This window comes from Arachis stenosperma, chromosome 3, assembly GCF_014773155.1.
Source record: "Arachis stenosperma cultivar V10309 chromosome 3, arast.V10309.gnm1.PFL2, whole genome shotgun sequence".
NCBI classification, from domain to species: Eukaryota; Viridiplantae; Streptophyta; class Magnoliopsida; order Fabales; family Fabaceae; genus Arachis; species Arachis stenosperma.
Genome location: NC_080379.1, coordinates 160,740,667 through 160,761,607, shown reverse-complemented (window position 1 = coordinate 160,761,607; position 20,941 = coordinate 160,740,667). Strand labels below are relative to the sequence as shown.

The 20,941-nt window shown below is 31.1% G+C and overlaps 1 protein-coding gene across 1 annotated transcript; it reads right to left on the bottom strand.

Annotated features, from left to right (window-relative positions):
* Positions 1–531: 531 nt before the first annotated feature.
* LOC130967920 (cyclin-D2-1-like) lies at positions 532–3,006 on the bottom strand. Its single transcript, XM_057892972.1, has 6 exons — positions 2,506–3,006; positions 1,952–2,038; positions 1,753–1,854; positions 1,474–1,675; positions 1,264–1,385; positions 532–1,153 (listed from the first exon to the last, which is right to left on the bottom strand). The coding sequence occupies exons 1-6, from the start codon at positions 2,797–2,799 to the stop codon at positions 902–904; spliced, it is 1,059 nt and encodes a 352-aa protein (XP_057748955.1). The 5' UTR covers positions 2,800–3,006; the 3' UTR covers positions 532–901.
* Positions 3,007–20,941: the final 17,935 nt, after the last annotated feature.

Sequence of the window (20,941 nt, the reverse complement as noted above, 5' to 3'; positions counted from 1 at the left end):
TAAGGTGGGTTTTTGGCAGTGAAACGAATGCTTTTTGACTGGTCAATATCTCTAAGCAAAAGCTAGTGGGCCTTTCTATTCCATTGTGGCAGTTTCTAATCCCAATAATATGAAGCAAAGACAAATCCTCAGTTTCATGTGTGCCAGTAGATCTTGGTCTCTATTGCTGACGTGGATCCCCCCCCACATTACTATCAAACTTGTTACCATAAAATTCTCCTAATAACCTTGTATCAAATTCTACCATGTTTTGTATTGTTGTTCATGCCCAACAGAACACGCTCCTTAGAATACAAAATATGTTTGAAATCAAACTCAAGTTTATTTTTATATTTTGTTCATGAAAAAGTAGACAGAAAAAGAAAAACATCTCTTTTGTGCTCTAAATACCAAAGAACCAAACTGACTTTATAATCTTCCTAGTTCATAACTAAGGTCTCTATTAGTAGGTAATCGCTTAAATATCAATGATCTTTTGCTTGCTTTTGTTTCAGAAATTTGCAAAACAAAACAACGCATAAAATGATAAAAATGAAAAGAATTTCAGTTTATGTTTCATTCTCTTTTCCATTAAATGAAAAGTTCGGACATAATTATGAAAAATAGAAGAAAAAAAAATATGGGTTTTCTGTCCAAATATACCTATCATTGTTTGCATCAAAATTTCCTCTCCGATCCACATTCTCCGCAACATTTGCAGCTGGTTTGTGTATTCCTCTGACTATAAACAACTTAGCAACTCATGCTATACGCGTGAGACTGCTTAAATTTCTCATCTTTATTCATTCATAAAGGCACACTTTCATTGAGTGTGTTACCAATATGGCCTACATAGACCACACTAAAACTCTCATTCAACCAAACCCAAATGGAACCTTGGTGAAGGAGGAAAGTTCTCATTTCATGACCTGAAATTCTCATTAGAAGGTCCATTTTCTGATCTACACCTCTTAGCTCTTGGACTATATTGGAAGGAATCTGTGAATGAACCACCAACTGTTGTTGATTCCTCACTTCTATAGCTCAAGCATGTCGCATCGAGCACCCCGAGGGGGCTTTGCGGTGCTAATGGAGCTAAGTTGCCATTCGAATTAGCCGGAATTTTTGTCAAGGCTAAGTCTCTGATCAGTTCAATGCACTTCAAGACTCTGTCCTGCGAAACAGAAATCCCAAAATGATCAGCAGAACAATTTGCACAAGGGAATGTGGTATCAAACAGCAATAAACAACTGTTTCTTTTCGTGGGAAACACATCAATCTTACCTTCCGCGCGATGACAAAACAATTCAAGGCTTTATCAATATCTATTCCTTGTGATTCCCTCAACACAGAAATCGCAACTGCTGCGGCAATATCAGACGGCCGAAACTCCAAGAATTCAACATCTGCATTGAGTTCCCAATAAAACACCTTGTTAATATCCTCAAGAACAGAACATCTTAAAAGTGCTACTAACAAAGTCAAGACAAATACATCTGATAATTTGAACTATGAGCTCCATTGATCTCAAAACCAATGACTCTGCCAGATGCTGCTCACGAGTGATCTTGCCAAGGAAGTAGTCCATAAAGGAACACGGAGTTAAGGCTTGCATTTTCCAACTCAGTGTGGTTAATATCATCAGTTCCATTCTTTGAATAGTTTTAGCATCAAACACAGCTGTTGTTTCGTCATCCTACCAAATACCAATAACATTCACAAAATTAGAGTAAAACTTAACAATCACAGATAGTTGTATGGCTGCACAATTACCTGCATATCTATAACATGGGGCATTTTAGTCTCTTCCATCTTAGCTGCAATTGATAAACAAGCTAAAGCTAACAACTGCACAGCCCAATTTCTTTTGTCTCTCTGAAGGTAAAAAACTAACAATTAGACTATCAATAATAAAGGATCAACAATATATATATAGTAGGAGACTAGTATGCTTTTATCTAATTGATCTTACTGGAATATCACGTACTGATAGGAACCGATCCAAGTAGTTCACAGATAGACAAAAGCAACTGGGTCCAAAACCATAATAAGCATGAGCCTGATGAGCACAGTTTGCAAATATATCAGTCACTAGCTGAATTATTCGATAAAAGAAATACAAGATTAAGAGACAAATTGGGAAGAACAGAGACCAAATGCATAATCGAGTCTCAAATCAATATAGGACATCGACAATTTGCTGCAAAACTAGGTAGGTGAGTAGGTGAGGAATTACTAAAAACAAAAATTGACTGCAAAATCAATCAATTTAAAGCCCAATAGAAAGCCATAAATTTTGAAGAGATTGTTGTTGGAATTGGAAAATTTAATCTTTTTCAATGACTAAATACCAATAAATGCACTTTAAACAATCCACACACATCAGTAAACGAAAAATCTAGAAGCGGATTCACTTTTCACTTTCATTGATTGAAGATGAAAAAGGACTTAGATTGAATGAATTATCCGTGAAAAAAAAAGGAAAAAAAAAAAGAACCCATTTGATGAAAAAACCATTAATCCAACCTTACAAATCCAATCAAGAGCATCCCTCCTAACACCAAAGTCCAAATCCCCACCAAGGATCCTCCTGAGGTAATCATCAGTGGGCAAAAACTCTATCTCCTTCTCAACCATAACCCCAAAAGTTTCATCACTCAGCACCAGAAACCCCACGAATGGTTCCGATCCATCATCGTTAAAGTTAAGTTTTTTGTGGTACCCATCTGCGGCACTACATTCAAAATCATCAAAGCATGTGTTATTGTTTTCCAGACACAGAAGGCTTGAGGTTGCAGGGTCAAAGTTCTCATCTTCCATTTGGGAAAAGAAACAAAAAAAAAAAACTTCAAGAGAAAAAAGGGGCGGATTAAAAGAAGAGATCTTTATGAAGCATTGAGTGATGAAATGGAGGACAATGAGAAATGAAGAGTGGAGAAGGATGGAACAAGAGAGTGGTGAGGTGTGAGGTTTATGTAGGAAACTGTGGCATGTGCGTAGTGCGTTTATGCGTTTAGGGTAAAAGAGAGCGGTGACTAAGTGTGAGACCGGGGTTGAGGAAATGTGGAATCCTCCGAGGAAAAAATTATAATAAATGGTCAAAATAATTATTATTATTTCAATTTTATTTATTACTGTTTAAAACTCGTGTCAAGGATAAAGAATTTTTTATTTTAATAAATAAATTAATTATAATAATTACTGAAATAAATAATTTAAAAAATATTTACTAAAATAAATATTCCTCCCTTATTTATTAAAATAAAAAATCTTAAGAATAAACTATTAAAATTAAAGAAAAAACTATAAACAACTTCGACAATTATCTCAAAAGACAACGACGCCTTTGACAAAAAAAATATTCAACTCAATTTCTGAATTTTATTTCTATGAGACTAATTAGTTTCTGTGTTAAAAAAAATCAATATTATTTTTTTTAATACGTTGATAGAAATATCACTCAATTTTAATAACAATAATAATAATCTTAAAATATAATAAAAATAATAAAAAATAATATTTTTAATAAATAATAAATAATTTTTATATTTGATAAATCACTTATATATTTAATCTAAAATTGTATAAGAATATTTAGATAAATATTTAAAAATTATATAAAAAATAAAATTTGAACTCTAAAATACTTTTTTATTTTATAAAAGTATTTATAATTATTGACAAAAATCTACTTAACGTAAATCACTAAATTTTAACAATAAATATCTTATTTTTAATTATACTTTAATATTAAAAATATATATTTAATATTAGATATTTTGTTACGTTTTAAAATATTTTAAAAATATTTTTATCAGTTAATAAAATTAAAGAGTATTTTTGTCAATATCTTTAATAATCAGATACGATTTTTTATTATGTAAAAATAAGAGTTAATAGTCAAATTAGTCTCTAAAAAATAATTCATTTTTTGAATTCATTTTTAAAAATGTTATTAGTTAAACTGGTCATTCAAAAATTACAAATTAATTATTTTTGTCTTTGTATTATTTCATTAATAATTTTTGTCAACAATTGAAGATATAAAACATTATTTAATAATATACGTGATACTTAACATGTCCAATTAAATGTTGAACAAAAATTTTTATAAAAATCTATTAATTTAGTATCATAAAGCTATATTAGAATTAGAGTTAATGTAATTAAAGAAAGGAGTTAAATTGCCAAATTTTTATAAATATATTTGGTCAACATTTAATTTGAATATACTAAATTTTATGTTTGTTATCCATTAACATTTTCATGTCATCACTCGTTTATGAAAAATGTTAATAGATTAACGGATGGACAAAAAAATTAATTTGTAATATTTAAAAGATCAATATAATTGATAAAATTTTTCTGTAACAAATTTAAAAATAATCAATTTTTTGGAGACAAATTTGATCATTATTATTATTTTATTTTGATAGTATCTGTTTTCTTAATAAATTTATACAAATATACAGCATGGAAAAATTATAAATAATCCTGTGTAGAGTATGATTATAAAATATTAAAGTGAGTAACATTTTTCTTATTTATATTATCATTTTTTTATCATTACAGTCATTATTTAGGAGATCGAACACTATATTATTTTTCCCTTTTTAACATTGCATTGCTATTTCATTTCAATTGTTCTTTGATTCAAGTGTTTGGATTTTAAAAATCACACTTTGGATAAATTGAATCTATATGCAGTTTGGCTAGAAATTAAATCTATTATAAAAATGCATTGTATACTATTGGAGTATTGGGGTTTAAAAGTCATATAGCAGCGTTAAAATTTAGCTGCACTGTTGTGAAGGTTTAAAACTCCAACAAATATAAATAAAACAAAATAAGTAAAGAAAATTGTAATATGGATAATAATGGAGTGGGGACGAGTCCAATTTTTTTTTTTATAAAAAATAAGGAGATTCAAATACATAATTTCTTAAATGAGTATAGAGAGATTATGTCATTTGAGTTATAATTTATTGGCGTAGACGAGCACATTTAATATTGATAAATTTGGAAGAGTAATTTGATTAAGTAAAAATTTATGGATAATTTAACTAATAAGCAAAATTTTAAGAGAATATTTTTATTATTTATTCCACTGAAAATTAGAAACAGAAAAAAACACAAATAAAAATGAAAATTAATGGATTTATTTTGCTATTGAAATGATATTGACCAACAAGAGAAAGATGTAACAGTCATTTTAGGACCCCAAAATTTTCGGTTCGATTTTTAGGTTGATAAAACATGTTTGACCTTCTTGACGAGAATTAGGCACTTTCTTAAATAATAAGAGAGATCATAATTATTCAGTATTCACCCAAAAGAATAATAAAAAAAAATTGTCAATCAACATTAAAAGAAATATAAAGTCTTGGAATCTAATATTACACTACAAATATTACTGTTAATATTGAACATAAAAAAAATTCTGAAATTCTTAAAAATTAAAACAAAAAAATTCAATTAAAAATATCTAAAATTTAAACTCAACAAAAATTTATCTTTAATAAATTTTATAATAGATTTGTTTAGCAATACATTATGATGTATATTGCTAACTTCTATAATATTAATTCTCTATGGTTACTTCAAAAGAAAAAGAAAAATATCACAGACCAAAGTAGCAAAACACTACCAACAATAATCACAACAATAAAAAATGCCGAAAAAAATTGTTTTGTCTTAGCATTTTAGAGCGGCTATCAAGTCGTTAGTAAAAATAATTTGTGATAATGTTAGAAAAATAATAATAATATAAAATGTTAATTTAATATTTATAATTATATATATAATATCTACAATTACATAATTATTATATCGAATATTATTCAATCGTTTCAGTAATAATTAAAAAATTCAGAATAAATTAAACAGTAATTAAAAAATACTAAATAGAATAACTTTAAACTGATTTGGATTGATTTTTTTTAATCTCTCAAATATTTTTGTTATGTTTTTAAAGTGGAACGCAAATAAGATGAAAAAAAATGCTAGAACCAATGTTGGTAATTTGGTTTTTACCTCATACATTTAAGATAAAAGTAATACTCTATCTTACGATTAAATATTGCAAGGATGGAATTAAAATCTTTTGGAAAACATTAAAGATAAAAGGAAGAAAAATGAAACAAAAATAAAATTAAAATTGCTACACATAACGTAAGAGACCTAAAAACAAAATTTTTAATATTTCATGGTGATATAAAAAAAAAATTCAGGAGGGATTTTTTTAAATAAAATAAAAAATTTATTTATTTCTCCAAACAAGATATTTCAGCTTTATTTATATAGAGTTTGCTGCACTCTCGGCGAACTCTACGATAAGTTCAGCACACTATAAATATCTAGTGGTACCATTTGATTTTGTCCTTTTTTTCAATTTCTCTTTCAAATTCACTTTGGTCCTCCTTCTGTCTGTCTTTTCGACACCCGTAAAGTTCATTGTGGACGACGTTCTCAGTTTCAGGTCAGTAAATAATAGGTTAGTTAGAGTTAATTTTTTAGCTTATTTAGAGTTTTTTTTAGCTTAGTTAATGTTACTGTTTACATGTTAGATAAAGTAATTAGTTATAAGTTGCATATTAGTTAGAGTTACAAATTTACTGTTTACATGTTAGTTAGATTTACTGTTAACTGTTTTTATGCTAGTTAAATTTTTTATGTTATTGTTTTTAAGTAGAATTGTTATTTATTGTCTATAACATGTTAATTAGTATAAGATAACAAAGTAAATTATTAGTTAGTTTAGTGAGAATAATTAGTTTAAGTTATGAATCAAAAGTAATTAGTGGAATAATTAATTAAGTTAAGTTGGATTAGAAAGAAACCTGATTAGTAAAATTTAAGGTTCAGTTAGTTATTTACTAATTAATTAGTTAGTTGACGGTGTTAGTTAGTTGGGACAAAATTAGAAGTACTAAATTTTTATGTTGTTTTGGATTTAAATATTTTTTTTAAGAATTTAGTTAACGTAAAAAGAATTAAGTTCAGTGTATGTGATTTCATTTTATTAGATTGTGTTTAGATGGAGCAGCAGTTAGTGGGTTATGAAGGTGAGATGTACAAATTGGATCATGCTGAGCACATTGTTGACAGGCTTGATCGAGTGGTATACTTTTTTAAATATTTTTTTATTTTATTGTAATTAATAAGCAGTAAAGTTGTTATTTCATGTGTTCACCGTTCCGTTTTTTTTGTTTCCGTTTGGTAGGCACCTCGGATCTTGCGCACCAAGCGAAATTTGATGACATGGCCGTCGGAGCAGATTAGGCCATATCTCAGACAAGTCGGATTTGAGTATGTGGTCTATATAGTCGAGTTCGAGCATAATTGACCACTTGCCTCGACTTTGATAGAGAGGTGAAGGCTTGAGTTCCACACGTTTTATCTACAGTGCGGGGAGATTGTCCTTTGTCACTCTCTTACACACACAAAATCATGAAATCAGTGACAGTTAGTGTCCTTTATTATTCACACACACATACTAGAAGCTGCCAAAAAACATATCATGAAATCAGTGACAGTTAGTATCCTTTGTTATTCACACACACATATAATATAAACATGTAAAAGATAATACAGGTAGACATGGGTGTAAAGGCTAGCCCGACTCGTTTAGTCCAGACTACAACGGGCTAAATATTAATAGACTGAGGCGGACCAACTCGCAATATATATAGGTTGTTTTGAGAGAGGCCTGAGTCCGCACGGCATTGGTCCGTGGTTTCGCAGGTCAACCAAACCGCAATTTTTCTTATTTGTCTTTCTTTTTTTCATTGCTATTATCAAATTCATGATTTATGACTAAAAAATTGACAATGCAGCGGGCCATAGAAGAACGCATAAATCTTGCACAACAATTAATTGATATTTACGCCAATTTTAGGTCTAACTAAAGAGTTAAAGAGTAAATATTGAGGTGGAAAAAATAAATTTTAAATGAGTTGTTAGCTTTTAGCCCTTATAAATACATTTTTGTTACTATTATGTATATTTAACGCGGATTAATGGGTTGGCATGCTAAACTGCGGGTTCAACCCATTTAGTCCATGAGTTAAATGGTGCAGATTGAAAAATCCATTAAAATTACAAATAAACAAATTGCGAATTTAAATGGTGCAGATTGCAAATTAAACGTGTTAACCCACAGATTATGACCTGTATACCCAACTCTAAATACATGCATAATTTCATTTCTCATTTATTTCTACTTATTTTACTCTTGTCTAACTCGAGAGTTACATCACATTTATTTGAGAAAGAGAAAAACATTATATATTATATTAGAAGCTACCAAAAAACAGATATAGCAAATGATATATATGTAATAGAAACATATAAAAAAATAGGATAAAATAATATTTTGGTTTTCTTTGGGTCAAATTTTAATTTAGTCTCTAACATTTTAATCGTTTCATTCTTGTCCTAAAATATTTTAAACATGTTTAATGTTATCCTCTCGTTAAATTTAACACTAATAGTTAATGGAATGAGTGACGTGGATGTTAATAATATTACTAGTTAAGTCATATATTCTTCTGTGTGTTAAAAAAACATAACCAAAATCTGCTTGTAATACTTTTTTTTTTCAATTTTTTTGTATAAAATTTCAAATCCTAATAATCAATCATCAATGCTCCAAAATCAAAGAAAAGCCTTGTATAATAGTGATCTTTGGTGGATCAATTTTACTTACATACTAAAATTAAATGCTATTAACTCCTCAATATACAAATTATTTATGTCAAATTTAATGGTGGGACAATACTGAACATGTTTAAAACTTGTTTAGGATTGAAATAGGAAGTTTACAAGTTTTGGAGACTGAAATAGGACGTTTAAAACGTTAGAGACCAAATTAAAATTCGATCCAAACATTGGGGCACCAAAATAACACTTTACCCTAAAAAATAATACAGGAGATATTCATTTCTCGTTTATTTTACTTATTTTACCCTGTTTAATTCGGGAGCTATATCACCTTTATTTGAGAAAGAGAAAGACATTATACACTCTACTAGAAGATGCCAAAAATATATAGCAAAATCAATGGTCGTGAGTGTCCTTTGTTATTCACACACACGTGCCAAAAACGTTCAAAAAATAGATCGCAAAATTAGTAAGTGACAGTTAGTGTCCTCACATATATAATAAAAATATGTAAAAAATAATACAGGCATCATTTCTTCTCTCATTTATTTCTACTTATATTACTCTTGTCTAACACTTGAGTTACATCACATTTATTTGAGAAAGAGAAAAACATTATACATTAATACATTATACTAGAAGATATAAAAAATATATCCCAAAATAAATGGCAGTTATTGTTCTCTATTATTTTGGTTAAAAGAATTAAATAGTAAGTATAAATATATCTAAGTAGTAAAAATAATGAAATATATATAATATATTTAAAAAAACAATAGAAAATGCTATGGGAAGATATAGCAAAGGAATGAAGGATATATATGTAATAGAAACATAAAAAAATAATACAAGTGATATTTATTTCTCGTTTATTTTACTTGTTTTAATCATGTTTAATTCGGGAGCTATATCACATTTATTTTAGAAAGAAAAAAACATTATACATTATATTAGAATCTATAAAAAAATAGATCGTGAAATCAGTTGCAGTTAGTGTCCTTTGTTATTTTTGTCAACATGATCAAATAATAAGTTATTTTAATATGATAAAAGAGGAGAATGTATATCTTATAAATAGATGAAAAGAATGTGTCACCTTTTCATAAAAGTATTGTTACAGACAAAGTCAAAAAATATGAGAAAAAGGCCAAACGACTAATGTTAAAAATTCCTAAAGATGAGTTAAGTTAATAAAAAGAATCAACCACCATGAAATCTAACTAAAGGAGATTAAATATAAAGATACTATAAAATCAAGTCATAACGACAATTAAGTTGCAATAATGACAATTTTGCTAGTAATGCACTAGACATTATAAAAGGAAAAGCAATGCAAGAAAAAAAGTAACAGATTTACTCACATCACATCTAAAACACTTATTGACTTAGTATCAGAGTATCTTTGTAAATTGTCCTCCTAATCTGATTTTTAAAGTAAGTAAAAAGAAAGCATTCTATCAACTCTTTAGCTGGAATTGTCATCAATTAGTCCGAACAAGTATAAATATAACATAGTAAAAATCATGTAATTTATAGAAATTATTTAATAAAAGATAATAAAAATGGATATATATATATATATATATATATATAATGCAGACATCATTTCATTTCTCATTTATTTCTACTTATTTTTCTCTGTCTAACTTCTAAATTATATCACATTTATTTAAAAAAAAAATATTATATATTATACTAGAAGTTGCCTAAAAATATATTCTAAAATAAATGGCAGTTATTGTTCTTTGTTATATTGGTTAAAGTATTAAATAGTAAGTATAAATATATCTAAGTAGTAAAATTAATGGAATATATATCATATAATTTAAAAAAATAATAAAAAATGGTATAGGAAGATATAGCAAAGGATATATATATAATAGAAATATATAAAAATAAGATTTTTTAAATAAATAAAATAAAATTAAAATTTTATTTATGGACATAGATAATTTAGAGTATTTTTACCGATTTGCGTTGCATTACTTATCTCGTTTATTATAGTGTAAACGAAATAAGTGTGTATATTTTGTTTACAGTGTAAACGAGATAAGACACGTCACGAAGTTCACATATCACGTTTGCACACATGTTATGACACGTAGCATATCTCGTTTACATAACAATGTAAACAAGATATATACACTTATTTCGTTTATATTGTAAACGAGATAAGGCTTAGACGCGCCTATATATAAGGAACTCGTTCACAGCGCCTCAAATGTCACTCTTATTGCCCCTTAACCTTCATTTCTCTTTTTGTCAAACGTTTTTCTTGAGATCTTTGAGATACCCGAGCGCTATGGCGCGTGCAGATGCACAAGACAATGAAAAAACTTATTACCATTGGTCAGTTGTGCCTGTGTCTCCCTGCCCTTCCTAACGAACAACTGTTGCAACCTCTCGTAAGTGCATCGCATGATGGCTGAAATCGGTAAATAATGCGTATCCTTAAGAACTGCATTTATGCACTCGAAAAGGTTTGTTGTCATATGGCCAAACCTGCGACCGCTATCACAATGTTGTAACCATATTTTCTTGTTGAATCTATTGGTCCAGTCTGCCATCTCTCGCAATAAATCTCTCAAAGCATTCATGTACCACTTGTACATAGCCTTGCTTGGACTATAAGCATCATTCACGAGATATCGCTTTCCCTCAGCAGATTTGAAATGAGACATGAAGTTCGCAACCATGTGCCTGACACAATAAGCACAGAATGCTCTAGGAGGCTTCTAACCACTATCATTAGCTCTAAGTGCAGCCTTGATCGCCTGAGATCTATCAAATATAATCAAAACTCTTTTTCTTGTGGTGTCACATGTCGCCTCAAGTTGGTAAGAAAGAACGAGAAAGACTCCGTAGTCTCAAACTCAACAATTGCAAATGCCAAAGGAAGGATATTACTGTTACCATCTTGTGCCACTCCAATTAGCAACACACTACCATATTTGTCATACAGATGTGTGCCATCAATGGAGATAAAGGGCTTGCAATGCTTGAAAGCCTCCACACAGGCAGGAAAAGCCCAGAATATCTTATCAAATTGGCTGTAGTCGCGTAACACCAAGTACCCATCATAGTACGGCACGGCCTTGAAATCACATATTGTTCCGGGACAACAAATCTGCAATGCTTGTAGCAACTTCGACACCTTATTATATGACTCCTCCAATCACCGTATATCTGCGCAATTGCCTTTTGTTTCACCATTTAGACCTTTCTGTATAAGGGTTTTTGAAGTGATAGCTTTGCCTAACTGCACCTTGTACAACGGGGATAATGACTGATGGGCTGGATTGTATGGCGGGTAAGATGACACTACAAATGAGATTACTGTCCAACAGTCAATGGTCCTGGAATATGGTGGGGTTAAACAGGTGTGCGCACCTCCCTAACGAAATAAAATATATACGCTAGACATTTAATAATCATGATAAATAAGAATATACACCATAATTAAACTTGACCTCACCAATATCTGAGATTCTATTCGAGGGCAACATGGAGACTCTAAGGACATTCTGCTGCAAATTGCTTGTAATGCACTTGGTACTTTAATCGATTTGACTCCACGACTTGGTACTCAACACTTCTCCGAATGCTGTAATTCTCCACACCTTGCATTAATGCCTCTCTGTTTTTGAATCTGTGGCCAATGCAAAACTCCACACCACCGTCTTTGTTGTAATCATCCCCACCCATATTGAAAAATAGAGTTTTTTCGTACACCATGTCCAGATCTAATGTATGATAGTGACCGGATACAGCTAATAAGACCGGAATTGGTTGTGAAATAGGTAGAAAATACCAAACTGATGCACCGACCGGAGTTTCTGGTACAAACTCCTCCTCTTCATCATCCTCAAAAGAACCACTATTGTTGCTATTGACAATATACTCCTTGTCGAACTCCTTACCCTCCACGTCTATGTCTACCACTGTACTAGCACAGTACAGCAACGGTGATGCAAGAGGTAGGTCATCCTGGACAAATTTTGAGTGGCCAGATCCACCGCCACCAACATCACCAACCTCCGCAGAAAGTTTCATCACTTGTTTGGCCATGATTCTCCGGTGAATATCAAACATGAGGCGCACATGCTCATCACCATGGAGCCAAAATATACGAAACCAAAAAACTTCATTTCTCATCGGTGCTAGCAACCTATACCTAACTCTTCCAACCTCTTTTGTCCCGCTAGCACCAATGTTTGTCAATATTATACTCTTTAACTCAGACAAAGAATTTACTCTCCAAGTGCGCAACAGAATAGGATTATCACACTCAAATATAACCCAAGTGTCATTGTTTCTCATATGACAATTGGGATACATACTTACAACCACATATCCACTACCACTAGACATTTTTGCTTAATTTTTGAAAAAAAAAAACAGAAGAGAAGAAGAAGTGAAATATTTGTGAAGAATTCAAATGGTTGCATATCCTTTTATAGATGCTCCAAATTTGTGGTACTTTATCTTATTTATAGTACAAACGTCATAACTTTTTCAATATCTTGTTTGCAGTTAAACGAAATAAGTGTGTGTATATCTCGTTTACACTACATGTTGATTGTTCTCTTCCATGTATCACATGTGCACACGTGATACGTGCAATGGTAAACGTGTCTTATCTAATTTACAGTGTAAACGATTTATATACACACTTGTTTTGTTTACACTATAAACAAAATAAGTAATGCAATACAAATTGGTAAAAACGCTCCAAATTATTTATATCCGTAAATAAAATTTTTATTTTATTTATTTCAAAAAATCCAGAAAAAAATTTAGACCATATTCATTTCTCGTTTATTTTACTTATTTTACTCCTCTTTAATTCGAGGGCTATATCAAACTTATTTGAGAAAAGAAATATTATATATTATGCTAGAAGGTGCCGAATAATAGAGAGCAAAATCAGTGGGAGTTAGTGTCCTTTGTCATTCACACACACACACATACTAGAAGCTGTCAAAATTCAGATCGCAAAATTAGTGGCAGTTAGTGTCCTTTGTTATTCTCTCTCTTACACACACATACAATCGCAAAATCAATGACAGTTAGTGTTTTTTGTTATTCACACACATATAAGATGCTGCCAAAAAAAAAGACCATGAAATCAGTTGTAGTTAGTGTCTTTTGTTATTCACACATACACACATATAATAGCAATATGTAAAAAATAATACAAGGCATAATTTCATTTTTCATTTATTTCTACTTATTTTACTCTGTCTAACTCGAAAGCTACATTACATTTATTTGAGAAAGAAAAAATATTATACATTATATTGGAAGCTCCCAAGAAACATATCCCGAAATAAATGGCAGTTATTTTGGTAAAAAGGAGATCGAATAGTAAGTTATTTTAATGGTTTAATTACTCTGTTGGTTCCTATACTTTCACCAAATTTTTAATTAGGTCTCTATACTTTTTTTCCTTTCAATTGAGTCCTTACACTGTTTTTAATTTTGTAATTACGTCCTTTTCATGTTAAAAATATTAAAATTAACATAATATTTTTATCAAAATATATGCGGTCAAAGATTTAATTAAGCTTTTAATTATAAATACCTTCAATACTCTAATATTTTTTACACTAAAAATAACTTAATTACAAAATTAGAGCAGTGTAGGGATCCAATTAAAAAAAAAAGTATAAAAACTTAATTAAAAAATTGGTGAAACTATAGAGACTAACAGAATAATTAAACTTATTTTAATATGATAAAAGAGGAATGTGTATATCTTATAAATAGATAAAAATAGTACATTACCTTCTCATAAAATATTGTTACAGACAAAGATAAAGAATCCAAAAAAGAAGCCATATGACTAAAATTAAAAACCTCTAAGGATAAGTCAATAAAAAAAAATCAACCATCATGAAATCTAATGAAAGGATCGGAGATTAAATATAAAAATATACTATAAAATAGGCCATAATGACAATTAAGTTACAACAATAACCATTTTGCTAGTAACGTACTAGACGATTATAAAATGAAACGTAATTCAAGAAGAAGGTAAGAGATTTATACATATCAATCTAAAATACTTATTGATTTAATATTAGAGTATTTTTGCCAGTTGTCTTCTTGGTCTGATTCTTATTGTAAGCAAAAAAAAGCATCCCATCAACTTTTTAGCTTGGATTGTCATCAATTAGTTTGAACAAGTATAAATATAACATAGTAAAAATTATGTAATTTATAGAAATTATTTAATAAAAGATAATAAAAAAGAATATATATAATGGAAACATATAAAAACTAATATAGGTATCATTTCATTTTTTATTTATTTATACTTATTTTACTCTTGTGTAACTCCTAAGCCACATCACATTTATTTGAAAAATAAAAAATTATTATACATTATACTAGAAGCTATCAAGAGACAAATCCCAAAATAAATGACACTTATTGTTCTTTGTTATATTGGCTAAAAGAATTAATTAGTAAGTACAAATATATCTAAGTAGTAAAAATAATGGAATATATATCATATATTTAGAAAAAGATAATAGAAAATACTATAGAAAGATATATCAAAGGATATATATATAATAGAAATATATAATAAATAATACATGCGATATTCATTTCTCGTTTATTTTAGTTATTTTATTCCTCTTTAATTTGGGAGCTATTTCAAACTTATTTGAAAAAGAAAAACATTATACATTATATTAGAAGTTACCAAAAAATAGATAGTAAAATAAATGGCAGTTAGTGTCTTTTATTATTTACACACACATACTAGAAACTGTCAAAAAATGTATCGCAAAATCAGTAACAGTTAGTGTAAGAGCCGCAAATTATTTAACCAATTAATTAACGTAAAATAATAATAATTTAATTGTTCGGAATAGGTTTAAAATTTTAAAATATTAATTAGAAAATATAAATATAATTTTTGGACTCAGTAAATTTTTCTGAGTTGGAAAATGTAATTTTTTTTGAAAAATTGCGTAAAAAACGCGTATCGGTAAATTAACCGACAATACTGGCTTAAACCTTTCCAGTATTGTGCGAGAATAATTAAAAACAATAAAAAACCTTAGAAAAATATTTAAAATTTAAAACCGGATACTAATTTAAAAGGTTTGGCCCCAAGTTAGGCCAAACGGGCCAAAAATACTAACGGGTTGGACCGAGTCCAAATTAAGCCCAAGCGCAACATTATATAAGTGCATTAAGTGGCCAATTCAGCCACATTAACACAACACAAGCAGCAACAACGTTGAATTGAAGAGAGGAGAGGTGAGGGTTTCCTTCCACTATTCATCCTCTTTTTCTTGGAGCCATATCTCATTCTCTGGAGCTCCGATTCGCGTGTCATCAGTTGCCACGCGAAACTCTTGTCGACCTCTTCGATTTCATTTAAACAAAGCGGTAAGAAACTTTCAATTTCTTGCCCAGTTCTTCCTTCCATAACAGATTTGAAATTTGGCTATGGTGTATGAGTGGTTCTTGTGATTTTGATTATTTAGGTACACTCTAGCACTTGATTATTATTGGGTTTTGTCCTAATCAACTGTGGGTAAGGTAAGTTTACTCTTAACCCTTGTGAAATTGTGATTTTGATGAATCCTAGGAGTTGATTTATGGTAAATTATGTATGTCTAGCTTGGAATATTGATTGTTGATGCTTGTTGGAGTTGATTGGTGGCTTGTTGGTGAGTTGAAGCTTGGTTGGACTCAATTTTGGGATTTTGTGCATATTGGAAACGGCTAAGGAATGGTTTCGATTTTCTCTATATAATATGTAATATCTCTGGACACTTAGGCTAATGACCCATAGAATAGGTTTGGATTGAATTGATTGTTGGATTTGAGAATGCATGATGGTATTGTTAAATTGATCATGTGTGACGATGTTAATGCTTGTGATGGTTTTGTTGTGTTGAGATGAAAATTATGATGAGGTATGACAAATGAAGCTTATGAGTAGTGAAATTTGGTGCAAGTTGTTATTATTGATTATTATTATGGAATTGTTGGGTTATAAAGGTGGAATTAATTGATAGAGGTGTTGAATTGGTCGAAATGTGATAGAAGGGTAAAATATAATATTTAATAGTGTTTTATGGTGAGATGGACTAGGCTTTGATTTGGTTTGGTGGTAAATTTTGAAGTTTTGAACACTTAGTGAATTTTGATAAAAATGGATTTTTAGTGAACTTTGACGGATCATATCTTGAGTTATAATTTTTGAAATTGAACGATTTTTATATCAAATGAAAGATAATTTAACAAGTTTTAAAATGGTTTAAATTTTGTGAAAATTTGAATTTTGTAAAAAAAGATATGATCGTTGAAAGTTTGGTGTTGAAATCTGAATTCTGTGAATGTTGCATAATTTGTGATTTCTGTTTTGTGTGCGCACGGACAGCCTTGTGCGCACGCATATCCTGTGTGTTTTTGAAAGTGTGCAGACGCACACTCATGTGCGCACGCACATCCAGGGCAAGGCTTGCTGTTGAGAGCGCTAACACGCCCTATGCGCGCACACAACCAACAAAAATTTACAAGCTGTGCACACACACACGTTGGAAGGTGCATTCTGTTGAGGGCATTCGCACACCTTGTGCGGATGAACAGAGTTGAGATTTTTACCCCCTGTGCGTACGCACACCTCTATGCGTATGCACACGTCTTGAAAATTCTTCTAGGCGTGCGCACGCACACCCTTGTGCATACGCACACTGCCCTGTTTTTCAATAAAAACCTTGTTTTCAACTGTTTCACCTTCCAGACAAGCTTGTAAACTTTCGTGACACTTATATAAGACTCTTTGGCATATTTTTGGGTATCAAAACATAGAAAAGGTCCTAGGAGATTTAATTTGGTATTATCTTGAAAAGTTAGAGAACGAAGACTTAGGTTTCTGGTGTACTAAGGATGGGTTTGATGGAGTGAGAAGAGAGAATAGTATATGAATTGAGAGACTGATGAACTAACGAGTTCGGAATGGAAATTATGAATTGGCAGTGGTTGAGATGAGTCTGGGACTCGGAATGGAGTGATGGATCTATGATATATTGAAAAATGATTTATGAAAACCACTGAATCACTATTTTATACTGAGATTGTTGAGACGCTATACGCCTGGCAGGGATGGTTTGGTTGGATCTCGCCTGTCGAGGTAGCGACTGCGGCGTAAGGGCGGCGGTTCGTCCTACTTATGTTGAGATGTGAGGTCCGTGGCAATAGTATCCCGCTCGCATCCCTTCGGATCACTAGAGTGTGCAGGAACAAAATCTAGAACGGTGTTCCGAGCACCATATTTTGGGGGTTTCCATTATGATTCCAAAGGACGACATCTCCATGGAGATGTGTTGGGTTGGCAGTTGAATCGACAATGTGATATCACAGCCTATAGGACAAGCATTCATCATGTGCATATTTTATCTGCTTACTTGCTTTGTCGACTTAAATTGTATGCCTAATTGTATAATATGCCTAATTGCCTATTTGAATTACTTGACCTATATGCCTATACTTGTGTTTTATTTGCATTGTAATTAATTGTGCTTTCTACTGGGATTGAGGAGGCTCGGTAGGCGGTGGCGATGGGATCGCATGGCGGTTAGGCTGGTGAAGGCTGTGGAACAGCGGTGATTTGATAGTTAGAAATCCCTTAAGATAGTTTACCTTATTTTATAAATGTTAAGTTTTAAAGTTATGGTTTTAATTTTAACGCAAAGGCCTAACTCAGCTAAGTTAATAAATGCTGCATAAAAGACTGGGAGGCCGGCCCCCGCTCGGCATAAAAAACTCCTTAATAAGCGGATCTAGAAGGCTTCACACCAAGTCTTCGCTGACAGAATATGCATTCACAAACGATTCTTTTCTTAAACTTACTTAGATTCGAGCTATGCCCTGAGTGAGGTATAAAGTATAGGCGGAGGTGAGGACGGGGGGCGAAGCTACTTTCATCTCTGGCTATTGAGCCAAGTGGAAGTAACTCTTACTGTTATAGACAAGAAGAAACTTACAGTGGGCATATTTTAATATACCTTTTTTATTCCGGAAGCTGCGGAATGCCTGCCACAAATCTCACTGCACTGACCATAGTAAATCCCTTCTCGTTGAAGCAGGTCCCACTCCGTCCAAAAGCTTCTTATAGCTATTTTCTCTGGGCCAGCTAGCCACGGCCAGAGAAAAAATAGGGTTTGCACAATTCCATTTCTAATAGAATATCATCTTTAGCCAAAGCAAAGGAGGATTGATCTACGAATGCCGGGTAACCATCAAAAAATGACGATTGTTCGTGATGCTTATGCTTTAAGCTTGAATCTTGTGTTGATATGAAGCTCTAGGATTGCCTCTGGCGTCTCGGGGTCTTATATCTTACATTATTGAGCACTGTTACCATACTGAGAACCTCTGGTTCTCATTCCATACTTTGTTGTTGTTTTTCAGATGCAGGTCGCAACACACCTCGGTGAGTTGCTTAATGGTGACAGAGCGGAGGACCTTTATCACTATTTGGAGTCTTTTAATTTATTTTTATTAGTACTCTCACTTTTGTATTTTATTTTGTCTTAGAGGCTTACTTTATGAGAGATATTCTGTATAAGCTGTTTACTTTCAAAATTCTGTATGTCAGTATTTAACTAGTCGGCCTAAACTTCACGGGCTTTGGTTAGTATCTTATGATAATTATACTCTTATATTTTGTTATCTTGTACCTTTATCTTGTGCCTTAAGTTTGTGGCTTCGTGTGAACGTTTCACGTTTTTGTAACTCTCGATTTTTGAGCTTATTTCTTCATCAGGCTTCTAAAATTATTATTTCTTTCTATATATCTTTTTGTATAAGCTTTAGGATTGTCGTAACCTCTAATTAACTTTTACTTTACGGCTAGAGGTAAGGCTAAGGGTAATTAGAGTGTTACAGTTAGTGTTCTTTATTATTCTCTTTCTCTCACACACACATATAATCACAAAATTAGTGGTAGTCAGTATCCTTTGTTATTCACACCACACACATACTAGATGCTGCCAAAAAATAGATCACGAAATCAGTGGTAGTTAGTGTCCTTTGTTATTCATACACACATATAATTGAAACATGTAAAAAACAATACAGACATAATTTCGTTGCTCATTTATTTCTACTTATTTACTTTATCTAACTTGGTCACATTTATTTGAGAAAGAAAAAAAATATTATACATTATATTAGAAGCTACCAAAAAATATATCCCGAAACAAATGACAGTTTTTTGGTCAAAAGGATATCAAATAGTAAGTTATTTTAATTTGACAAAAGAAGGAAGTGTATATTTTATAAATAGATGAGAAGAATGTGTCACCTTCTCATAAAAGTATTATTACAGACAAGGTCAAAGAATACGAGGATTAAATAGAATCAACCACCATGAAATCTGATGAAAAGAGATTAAATATTAATTATAAATCAAATTGACTCTGAGACACTATAAAATCAAGTTATAATGACAATTAAGTTACAACAATGACCATTTTGCTAGTAACGACTAAATGAATATGAAGGTTGTGGTAGGCTTAGAGAAGGTGGGTTGAATCTATGTCTTCCTTTTAGATTACTGAAACGACCCTTTAAAATAAACTTTCAATTCTGATTCTGTTTGTACTCAGCAGCAGAAATTTATGAGACAATTTATTTTTGTCTCATGAGTATCAAAAAATAGAACACAACAGAGAAGAGAAAAGCTAACACCAGCATGTATCCTGGTTCGGTTGCCTTGTGCTATGCAACCTATGTCCAGTCTCTTCTATAACAATGGTGGAATTTTCACTATAGTTAAAAGTATTACATACACCAATTTCACAGAATTGACCCAATCCTTTCACACTCAAGTTCTAACCTAACTTGACATTGGCTATGCTAATACCTAACTCTTCACTCTTAGTGCTAACCTAACTAAGAAAGGGATACCTAACAGGTACATGATACAAGACAATTAATCAACCTAAAGAAATCTGAAATAACTCTAGACTTTTCTTTCAAGTGTATCACTCAGCCTTTTTCCACTCATGGCTTTTACTGAGCTCTCTTACTATGCATTTTCACTCAAGAAATTACAGAAAGATAAACATTGAAAAGTAAATTACAATCTGTAAAACATGAAGGAGATTGACTTCATCAACAGTCTATTTGCTATGTGATAAACTAGATTTGCAAGCCTCTGATTTAGTTCTTCAGTATTGGCCGAATGCTTCATTGAAAGAAAGCATTATCCAAGTAGAAGTGTAAAACCCGGTTAATTAACGGCTAATTAACCCATAAATGAGAATTT

Excerpts from the sequence above, each read along its gene's own strand:
- LOC130967920 (XM_057892972.1), bottom strand. The coding sequence starts at position 2,799 with ATGGAAGATGAGAACTTTGACCCTGCAACCTCAAGCCTTCTGTGTCTG. Across the intron at positions 1,386-1,473 it reads CATAGTTCAAATTATCAGAT|ATGTTGAATTCTTGGAGTTT; the intron begins GTATTTGTCTTG and ends AACTCAATGCAG. Across the intron at positions 1,154-1,263 it reads GTTTTGTCATCGCGCGGAAG|GACAGAGTCTTGAAGTGCAT; the intron begins GTAAGATTGATG and ends TCTGTTTCGCAG.